The 11779-nt window shown below is 34.9% G+C and overlaps 1 protein-coding gene across 1 annotated transcript in view; it reads right to left on the bottom strand.

Moving 5' to 3' along the window:
• The window catches only part of LOC142353990 (gamma-aminobutyric acid receptor subunit pi-like), a 45301-nt gene extending 34770 nt beyond the window's left edge, over positions 1–10531 (bottom strand). The window contains exons 1-2 of the mRNA XM_075406231.1: positions 10276–10531; positions 7044–7225 (exon numbers count right to left, since the gene is read on the bottom strand). Coding sequence (XP_075262346.1) covers positions 7044–7225; positions 10276–10407 — 314 coding nt within the window. The 5' untranslated portion in view covers positions 10408–10531. The remainder of the gene's footprint in view (positions 1–7043; positions 7226–10275) is intronic.
• Positions 10532–11779: the final 1248 nt, after the last annotated feature.

Below are 11779 nucleotides of genomic sequence, written 5' to 3' on the forward strand. Positions count from 1 at the left end.
TCTGACCAAATCTTTTGCAGATTCACAGTTCGCATAACCCATACAACTGGTTCTAAACCAAAAATGCCGGGAAAAATCAATATTTCACAATACCACTAGAGCCTTATTTTAAAACTGATTATAGAGAAAATTGCAACTTCTCTAAATAATGACTTTTTTTCAAATAATCATATTCTGGCCAAATCTTTTGCAGATTCACAGTTCATATAGTCCATACAACTAGTTCTAAACCAAAAATGCCGGAAAAAATTTATATTTAACAATACCACTAGAGCCTTATTTTAAAACTGATTATAGAGAAAATTGCAACTTCTCTAAATAATGACAACTTTTTTTCAAATAATCATATTCTGACCAAATCTTTTGCAGATTCACAGTTCGCATAACCCATACAACTGGTTCTACACCAAAAATGCCGGGAAAAAGCAATATTTCACAGTATCAATAAAACCTATTTTAAAAGTGATTACAGAGAAAATTGCAACTTCTAAATAATGACAACTTTTTTTTCAAATAAACGTATTCTGGCCATTTCTTTCAAAGACTCAATGTTCACATAGCCCATGTAACAGGTTCTGATAGTTCTCTGATCAGACTAATGTGCGCTTGAATCCGCCTGTGACCAGACGAGTCGATTCCTGAAGTGACCTCTGATCATACAGTATAGACCGAAATGACATAGTGCGCTCGAGCCAAATCCCAAACCTTGTAATTTTGAAATGGAAACACAACATATGCGTTGGGCTTGGTTTGATCAGAACTCACTTATAAAATACTACTTTTACATGGGTTAATAAAAGTCCATTAATGCTACCTAGAAAATGCAGGGGTCTCCCGCGCTGTAACTCGGCAGCATTACTGCATACATGCAAGTACATAAAAAGACATGAAAACTGACCTTTTCCAGAAGATCGTAGTCGAAGATCTCAATAGAATCTGACCGATAATAAGAGGGTCTTTCACTAATACGGGGAATTTTGAAGCCCTTTAACGAATCAGCCATAACTAAATGTCTATCTGAAAAGGATATCAATTATCAGTTTATGAAGTCATGCCATTAATCCCAAAACGTCCGCACAGCAACTACATCCCCAACATGAGGTGCACAAAAACCCAGCGGGGGGGAAACCGACTAACCGGCGTCTCAACGGGGCGGGGGGGGTGTGCACCTCATGGGGGCCCGAGGCCCTCACCTTAGAATAATAGTATATAAAACAAATTTTATGGTTATTCTGCAACATGGTGGTGCTGCAACATGGTTACTCAGTAACTGGTAAGCAATATATATTGGGACACTCCACACAAACGCAGGAATCTGACACACTAAATTCAACACATAACAAGTTTAATATTCAAGGTAGTGTTTCTCTCCTCAGTAAGTCAAACTGAGGTCAACTTTCCTGGCCAATTTCTCAAAAACGGCTGAACAAAAAAACGCCCTTAGTACAGTTTGAAGCAGTGCTCGAGATACGCATCATATCAAAAAATGAGCGCAATCGGTGCAGTTTTCGAGGAGTTATAGCACAAAATAGGTACCGTACCAAATGACCCTAGTAAAAAGGAACACCACTTTCAGAGCTAAAATTGACCTTCTGAAATACGGAAAATGGCCTATAAAACATATATGCCGAGAATCCCCATTATCAGGGGAGTCTAAAGAACCCATTCACGGGGCTAAATTCGTCTTTTTTGTTGATCTCACATGTGCATACCCGAAAAGTACCGGACACGAATCGGTGAAAATGGGGGTATGTGTCCTGGCCAATTTCTCAAAAACGGCTGAAAAAAACAAAACGCCATTTACAGGGATTCAAGTACGGCTCAAGCTGAGTTCAAATCAACAAACAGATCGAAAATCGGTTCACTCTACGAGGAGATATTCCAACATAAATGTACCGTACCAAATAACCAAATAGGACAAGTACGCGTCACGTATCGCTAAAATTGACTACCTGGACCACGTAAAACTACATACAAAACATATATGGGGAGACTCCCCACTAACTGGGGATTCTAAAACACTAAGATTTGTAACATAGTTCAAAGCTTCAAGGTACGTGTCAACGGTGACAACGGGGTGTCAACCGCTTCTGGGGCTAAAATCGAGGGCAAGTTTACTAGCCAATTTCTCTAAAACGGCTGCACCAAAATAAACGCCCTTAGTAGTGTTTGTAGCACTGCTTGAGATACGCATCATATTAAAAAATGAGCACAATCGGTACATTCTTCAAGGAGTTATAGCAATTATAAGGTACCGTACCAAATGACCCAAAAAGCGAGGTGACCTGACTTCAGAGCCAAATTTGACAATCACAATTCCGTAAAACGCTATAGAAAATATATATGGGCATACTCCCCACTAACTGCGGATTCTAAAACACTAACACTTGTTGGGTAAATCGCGCGTTTTGTTGTATCGAAATTTGGGTCACCCAGAATAGCCCGAAAATTCGGCCTATTTCAACTTTGAACATTAATAACTTTTTGATTAGGCCGATTTGGGAAACCAACTAAATACTGCAAGCAAGAAGTGCTCAGTGCCAACAAAATGCGACTACTCTTGTTTATTTTGGTCCAGTACTTCAGCAGATATTAACAAAATACTGTTCTGTACCCCATTTTTTGGGCTAAAATCGAAGCCCAAGATCTCCGGAACAGACGTAAAATAACAAGAAACAGCGTTCCCGCGTATTTGTGGGTGTAATTCTGGTCCACTTCCACGTTCTAGGTCACGGCAGACCTTCATAGTGAGGTGGGAAAAAATTCCCACCTCGCCATGAAGGCTATGATGTTTTGTGTGTTTTGACATGAAACAACATCCACAGAAATTTGATGAAATCGTGATTTAGGAAAAATTGTTGAGTTAACTCAATTATTTGATACAATTAGCTTCAAAAACTTAAATAATGTCTAGAAAACACAAAATGCACGCCGAAAATTTGTTCAATTGCACAAAACACCACTCAGCCATAAAATTTGAGAAAAGATTTGTTTTTCTGCATTCATCATTGAAAAACAGTTCTAAATAAAATTTTCAGGACTGTAAACTATATAGAAATATATATGCCGATAACCACCACTATCTGAGGAATCTAACGAACCTATATATGTAGGGTTACTGGGTATTTTGGGGTGCCGAATTTAGATTGGGCCAACATGACCCAAAAACATCGAATTTTTGAAGATTTGAAAAAAAACTTTTTTAACCTTCTGGCTACAAAGACCATGAACAGGAGAAGCAAGAACAGTTTATTGTCAACGAATTGCTACCATGTTCCTTCAATTTGGTCAAGTACTTAAAAAAATAAAAGAAAAAGACTGATTTAAACTCGAGAGTAGCCCGAAAATTCGACTTTTTTCAAATTTAATCATTAATAACTTTTTGATCAGGCAGATTTGAGAAACTAACTACACAGTGCAAGCAAGAAGGGTTCAATGTCAACAAAATGCGACCACTCCCGTTTAATTTGGTTCAGCACTTTAGAAGATATTAACAAAATACTATTCTATACCCCATTTTTTGGGCCATCAGCGAAGCCCAAAATCTCGGGAACCGACGTAAGACAACGTGAAACAGCGTTCCCGGCGTACTTGTGGCTGTGATTCTACTCAACTTCAACCTTCTGGGTCACGGAAAACCTTCATGGTGAGGTGGGAAAAATTTCCCACCTCGCCATGAAGGCTATGATGTTTTGTGTGTTTTGACATGAAACAACATCCACAGAAATTTGATGAAATCGTGAACTAAGAAAAATTGTTGAGTTAACTCAATTATTGATACAATTAGCTTCAAAAACTTAAATAATGTCTAGAAAACACAAAATGCACGCCGAAAAACTTGTTCAATTGCACAAAACACCGCTCAGCCATAAAACTTGAGAAAAAATTTGTTTTTCTGCATTCATCATTGAAAAACAGTTCTAAATAACATTTTCAGGACTGTAAACTATATAGAAAATATATATGCGGATAACCACCACTATATGAGGAATCTAACGAACCTATATATGTAGGGTTACTGGGTATTTTGGGGGTACCGAATTTAGATTGGGCCAACATGACCCAAAAACATCGAATTTTTGAAGATTTGAAAAAAAAACTTTTTTAACCTTCTGGCTACAAAGACCATGAACAGGAGAAGCAAGAACAGTTTATTGTCAACCAATTGCCACCATGTTCCTTCAATTTGGTCAAGTACTTAAAAAAATAAACGAAAAAGACTGATCTAAACTCCAATTTTTAGGCTACAAGCGAAGACCCAAATCAACAAAGCTCACGTCAAACAACGGGAAACAACGTTGTCAGTAAGTTTTGGGTGTATTTCTGGTTTAATTTAGCTTTTTGGTTAACATCCAGTCTTCTTGAAGAGGTGGGGAAAAATTCCCACCTCAACATGAAGGCTAAGCTGTTTTGTACAGTTTGGCAAAAAATGACACTCTTCAAACTTTCATAAAATCGTCAAAAAGAAAAAATTGGCGACCAATTTTAAACACAAGCGCGGTTAGCTAACAAGAACGAGCTATTTTGAGAACGGAAACTACTAATTGCACTTCAAAATCTAGGTCGAATGCGCCAAACGCTAATTTTTGTACCAAGGTTATTAAAAAACGAATTTTTGCAGTTAACCGTTAAAAAAATTATGTATAAGACTAATTTAAGCTAACAAATGGCTAGCACAATTTATAAGAGTTGTTTATCAACAAAACAGAACTAATATTGTATTATTGAAAACTTATCTATTGCAATTGCAACTTTTTTAAATAATGACAAAATTGATAATTTTTTTTCAAATAAATGTTTTCTGACATTTTCTTTTGCAGACTCACAGTTCACAAAGCCCACACAACAGGTTCTAAGCCATAAAACGCGAAACAAAGCAAGGTTTTCCAATTTCAATAAAACCTAATTTTAAAAATGATTGGATAAAGGAGAAAATTGCAACTTCTTTAAATAATGACAACTTTTTTTTCAAATAAACGTATTCTGGCCTTTTCTTTTACGAATTCACAGTTCACATAGCCCACACAACAGGTTCTAAGCCATAAAACCCGAAAGAAAGCAATTTTTCCCAATTTCAATAAAACCTAATTTTAAAAATGATTGGATTAAGGAGAAAATTGCAACTTCTTTAAATAATGACAATTTTTTTTTCAAATAAACGTATTCTGGCCTCTTCTTTTACAGATTCACAGTTCACATAGCCCACACAACTGGTTCTAAGCCAAAACAAAAACAGAAAACTGCAATATTTCACAGTACCAATAAAACCTATTTTAAACTGTTTATAGAGAAATATGCAACTTCTTTAAATAATGAAAAATTCTTTTTCAAATAAACGAATTCTGGCCATTTCTTTTGCAGATTGAAAGTTCAAATAGCCCATATAACTGGGTTTAGAACCTAAAACGCCTGCAAAGTGAAAAATATCAAAAAAGCCAATAAAACATTTTCGTTTAAAAATTACGAGTAAAACCTATTATTAAAAATGTTTATAGACAAAATGCATTTTTTAAATAAAGACAACTTTTTTCGAATAAACTTAATCTGGGCCTTTCTTTTGCAAATTCACAGCTCACATAGCGCATACAACTGGCTCTAAACCTTAAATGCCGGAAAACTGCAATATTTCACAGTACCAATAACACTTATTTTAAAACTGATTATAGAGAAAATTGCAACTTCTTTAAATAATGTCATCTTTTTCACAAATAAACGTATTCTGTCCATTTCTCTTGCAGATTCAGAGTTCAAATAGCTCATACAACGAGTTCTAAACCAAAAATTCCGGAAAACTGCATTATTTCACAATCAATTAAAACCTATTTTAAAAACGATTATAATTTTAGAGAAAATTGCAACTTCTTTAAATAATGACAACTTTTTTTCAAATAAACGTATTCTGACCATTTCTTTTGCAAATTCACAGTTGATATAGCCAATACAACTAGTTCTAAACCAAAAATGCCAGAAAAACTCATTATCTCACAATACTACTAAAGCCCTGTTTTAAAACGGATTATAGAGGAATTTGCAACTTCTTCAAATAATGAGAACTTTTTCTCAAATAACCATATTCTGACCAAATCTTTTGCAGATTCACAGTTCACATAGCTCATACAATTCGTTTTAACCAAAAAATGCCGGAAAAATTTAATTTTTTACAGCACCAATAAAACCTATTTTAAAACTGATTATAGAGAAAGTTGCAACTTCTTTAAATAAAGACAACTTCTTTTCACAATTTAAATAGACTTTTCTGATCAAATGTTTTTCTCACCAAATGTTTGCAGACTCACAACTCAAAGCATCCGTACAGCTGCATTGAAATTGCTTGAACGTACCCAAAGTCTTCTGAGTTTTAATATGTTTCCACAAAAAAAATCAAAAAGCCTTTGAATAACGGTTAAATAACCGACAAGAAGTTTTTTTTGTACTTTCCTGCAGTGTTGTCAAAAGTTTCTGACTTTCATTTTGATCCAGAGCTAATTCAAAATTGCATTCTGAATTTTCTTCTGATTCAGAACTAATTCAGAATTGCGCTCTGAATTTTCTTCTGATTCAGAGAAATTCAGAGGACATAGATTCTGAATTTTGCTCTGATTCAGAGAAGTTTCAGAATCAATACAGAAACTATTCTGAAAACGTTCTGAATCAGTGCTGAAAGTTAAAATTATTCTGAAATTGTTCTGATTCAGTTCTGATGCTGACTGAATGGAAGGTACGGGTAAATAAATAAAAAATAGCTATGTTCTGCCCCCCCCCCCCCCAATCCACATCACATTAATATGAAGTGGGTATGCGGGAGCTTAGGGTAGTATTTAATTTTTAGCTTATAAAAGTTTATTTCTTTAGCCTTCAAATATTCATCTATATTAGCTTTTATAAATATTTATTTATCCCGCAAGCCCACTTCCAATCAATATGAATAGGGTTTGTTGTGGGGCAGTACATAGTCATTTTTTTGTTATTAAGCTATATAGAAATTGAAATAATCAATTATATTTTGATTATATTTAGTTATATTTAGCTTTTAAATGTCTCACCACATTTGTCTGAATGAGATATCGACTCTGAAGCTCATTTCAGTCTCACTGATTGGCCCAAGGGAGTCCACATTCATAGTCACATTCACCTGGACAGCATCCCCTCCGAAGTTGGGTCTCAATCGACTGTCGTAGTCTTTCAACAGACTCACCAACACCTTCGTAGTCTCTCTCATCTTTTCCTAGTTAAAAGGAAACAATCGATTCCAATAAACTGGATTGGTTAATTAGTAGCCACATAGGAATAAAAAAGATTTAAACGCTTTCTACAGGAAACGTTAGAAAAAAGGTCAAAGGAACTTACCTTAATAAGATTAAATTAAATTTTTACTTAACTGAAATATAGGTGAAGTGAAAGTAACATAAAAATAAATTTTCGTAACTGAATTAAGGAAATTTACTTTATTCTTTCAAAGCTTATTTTAACTTTAACTTTTTATTGAGGAATAGAACAAACAACACTTGTTTTTCCATTAACTGTTTTAACTATATTATTATTTATTCAACTTTATTAAACTTTATTTACTTAACTTTATTCCACTATTATTACTTTTTTTTCTTAGTGTAATCATTCCCTACTAGTTCACAATAAGAAAACAAACAACTTCATGAAAAATTTAGCTCCCTGAAACGTTAATGCAATTAAGCAAAATTCTTTCCAAGTTCCTCAAGCCAACACTTTGTTCAGCTAGTCGCACTTTTTGAAAAGTTACGTCCATCCTGTAAAAACAATTTTCATTCATTTCACTCTACGTATATTCAATCACGTGTCGACTTCTTTTTAAATAACCGGTCATAGCAACGTCTTGAATGCTTAACTTTTTGCTGGGGGATCCAGTTCTGCATTCATTTTATGCCCCCAATTAAATTTTGCATATTGTTATATAGCACATTACTATGTAAAAAGCCCCTCGGGCGTAAAATATATATGTCGACTAAACTGGGGGGGGGGGGGGACGGAAGAGACCCCCATAGCAGATCAACCATTCAGTCGAAACAATTGCAAAAGCCCTCCTCTTTCATAATCTTTTAAACAGTGTTTTGTATTTTCGCACCTGTAATAGGAAGTCACCATTTTGAAATACGTCATGAGAGTTATTCAAAAATTTCACTTCAATTTTTATGTACATTCTTATACTAGATAAACTGTAATACTCTGTGCACATGAGGAAAAAGGTCTGAATTCAATACTCAGCCGGCAGTCAGATTCTAGGAAACTGAATTATAGCTTAGAATAATCGAACAAGAATGAGAAATGCACATAAACTTGAAAGCCGTCACAGCGACGTCTTAAATGCTTAACTCTTTGCTGGGGGGATCCCATTAAGCATACTTTTTATGCCCCCCAATTACATTTTGTATATTGTTATATAGCACATTACTATGTAAAAAATCAAGTGCATCTCGGTCGTAAAAAGTTCAATGGTACGGCCCTGATATATACTGAAAGTCAAAAGTAAATTTGCACGCCTAAATTTTGCAAAAAATTCACTTTTGAATGGAATTTTACTTGATCTTGCAGTTAAACGTCGGAGAAAAAATTTACGCCGTTGCTCCTCTTGGCTGGTGGTCTTGCCTACTTACAAAATCTAGATAAAACGTAGCGGTTTCTTACCAGATACCCCAATGTAAAGTAGACAAACTCCATCCAACTCTCACAAGAAAAACAAAGTTTTCACGAAATTTTATTATATTCACACTTTTTTCCTCTCTAATGCTTAACGCAATTGCAAACTCAAAAACAGTTTGAAAAGCATGATAAGAAATCGCCTTTTGAGACATTTGTCGTCAAAAATTAAACTTGAATGTTTTTCAACTTTACATTGGGTTATCTGTTATTAAACGTTACGTTTCATCTGAATTTCATAAGTCGGCAAGACTGCTAGCCAAAGAGGTGCAATGGTGTAAAGTTTTTCTCCGAATTTTTATTGCAAGATGGAGTAATTTTGTGTCAAAAAATGATTTTTTTTTTGAATTTTTACTTCGTAAAACAAGGGGGTGCTAGTTTACTTTTGACACTCAGTGTATAATGGGATTCAAGTCTAAGCAGACAAAAAATCTAAATTATGCTAGCTTGCTACCATCCTATGGGTTACAGGAAAGTTACATCTTTAAATGCAATTTTTAGCCCTTTCTTCCTATAACATGATAGATCAGTGTCACTGCTACTTACGATTTAGCGTTTTTTTCCTCCAAAAGTACATTATAGTAGCAACATCGGAGAAAGAAACATCAAAATTGAAAAAAAGTTGGTTCATAGGAGCCTCTCCTGAAAATACAAGGGTTAAATTATAGAACTTTCTGTTTTCTTGAAATTTTTGAGAAGGTTTCATGCAGTTTTACTTCTACGAATTTACGATAAACCGTCGGCGCACCATGGTGTTTTTATTTATGAAAGTAAACTGACTTATTGAGAGATTGCTAAGGTGTAATGATAAACGCTGATTTATTGATGGGAAGCAACTGGAACCCAATCCGGTTGTTTAATCGCCATTCAGGTTTTGATGAAAATTACATAAAAATTACAAGAAGCGGGCTGGTGGGAAATATACAGTTGGAAAAATTAAAATTTTCCGCATCCAGGTTCATCTAACTCGCCAATTTCTGCATATTTCACACTCACAAAAATCAATAAACAAATTTATTCACAATAGAGTCTCTTAATAGACTGACAAAAATAATTGACAAACTATTAAAATATTAATATTAAAAATCAGATGAGACAGAGTATGATCTGAGTTGGATATTATCTTTTCCGTAGATCAAAAATAACTACATGCGAATTGCTTCGAAAACAAACACGCATAGAGCAAAAAAAAATCTTGATCAAAAGAATAGAACAAAATCATTCACCTCAAGACATTTCAAAAAAAAAATGATCACATTGCATTTTTATTATTTAGCCATCATCAAAAAATTTCCAGTTTTTAGCGAACATAAACAGATCATTTCACGCCGTTAGACAACAACAATGGAAATTCCTTTAATTTTTTCTTTAATTTTCTCTTTCTTTAAATTATTTATTTTTTTTCTTTCAATTTTTCTGATAGGACACTTAATCTACGATGGTTCAAATTTGACTTATCTTCAGTTTAAATTCTCGAAGTCTAAATTTATATTACTACCTGCTTTTAATGACAGAAAAAAAATTGATGAATAAACTTTGGACAACAAAAAAAAACAACAAAAAAAACTTTGGAAAGATTACAAAATAGTGGTGAACAAATTTTACCTGTCGTTTGAGTTCCTCCGCCATCGCTTGCTCGCGATACAAAGCTGCAGACCGGTTCTTAATACTCTGACTTTTCGCAGAGTAAACAATATAAACAACAACAGTAACAAACAAATGGGAAAACCCTCTCATTTTGAGAACTGAAAGCAGTAATCGACTAAAAACTGAGATAAAAAAGATGCAAAATAAAATCTATATGTATAATATATGTTTTGCTGATTATAACAAGGTTTAGTAAGTTTAAGCGTTGAGTATTATCTGCATTTATCAACATTTGTATTGTTTATTCGCTGCTGCGAATAAGCACACAATCACATTGCCAAAAGCTCTCTGAGAGTTGTAAACATCACTTTGACACGGTAAAAAAAAGTAGTACAAGCGCCAACAAAGGTAGATCGCATGCTGTGTGTTTTCAATTCAAATTGTTAAAATTTAATGTTTATCTCAGATTTGGCCAATTGATCTTTTCCCGAAGAATAAGCAAAATTCGCCCACGGAGTTATCTGTAATTGCGAAGCACTGCAAAACTTGCCCCAACACTAAAGACGAGCTTTTCTGATGTACATTTTTTTAAAAAAATTTTAATATAGAAAATCTGACACCATTGATTAGAGAAAGTATTTGCTGTCCCAGACTGAGGTTTGCGCTCGTAATTGTCCCGATCAGACCAGTTCCAGCACATACCTGACCTTTTCGCGCTAGAAATTACAGGGAAGTTTTGAGCGCAGGGACGCACTTGAGTCGGATCACAGGCCGTTTTGAGCGCGCTTGAATCTGTTCATAAACGGCTTCAACGCAAGTGTGTCTAATCAGAAACAAATTCAAATGCAAGTGGGTCTGATCAGAGGCCATTTCGAGCGCATTATATTTTTGTTTTTTTTTTACCTGAGAGATGTTGACTCTGCCAAGAGGCATCATAAAGCAGCGTTCTCATCAGAGACTCGTCTAAGGACCCATGGCTCGGTTCAGAAGCAAGGGGTCTAGCTGATAACAAATGCTGGTCCGCTTTAGAAGAAAATATAATTAAGTGAAGATCAAGACGTTTTTTATGGAAAGCTGTCTAAGTTCATCCATTGAGTCAGAAATATTCACTAATGATATACTAAAAAAATTGTTTTCTCAACAATTGGGTCTTATCGTCCCCAGCAATACTTTCAGAGTTAGTTTTTCCTTAGGTGAGTATACTACAGCACACATCAGTTTTTATGAAATAAAAATATTATAGCAAAATTATGAAGTTTGTTCATAATTAAAATCATTTTCTGATCAGACGCGTTTGAGTTTGATCATAAACGTCCTCAAGCGCAGCGGGGTCTCATCATATACAGTTCTAGGGGAAATGGGTCTGATCATAAACGGTTCGAGCGCAAGATATTCGATAAACCTGCGTTCGAAGTCTTTCGATCAGAGATCTTTCCGAGCGCACTTGAGTCTGATCAAAGACGGATGGGCGCGCACTTCGAACGCACAGAAACTGTTGAGCGCTGTTGAGACAAATCATAGG

This window comes from Convolutriloba macropyga, chromosome 15, assembly GCF_964194025.1.
Source record: "Convolutriloba macropyga chromosome 15, txConMacr16.3, whole genome shotgun sequence".
NCBI lineage: Eukaryota > Metazoa > Xenacoelomorpha > Acoela > Convolutidae > Convolutriloba > Convolutriloba macropyga.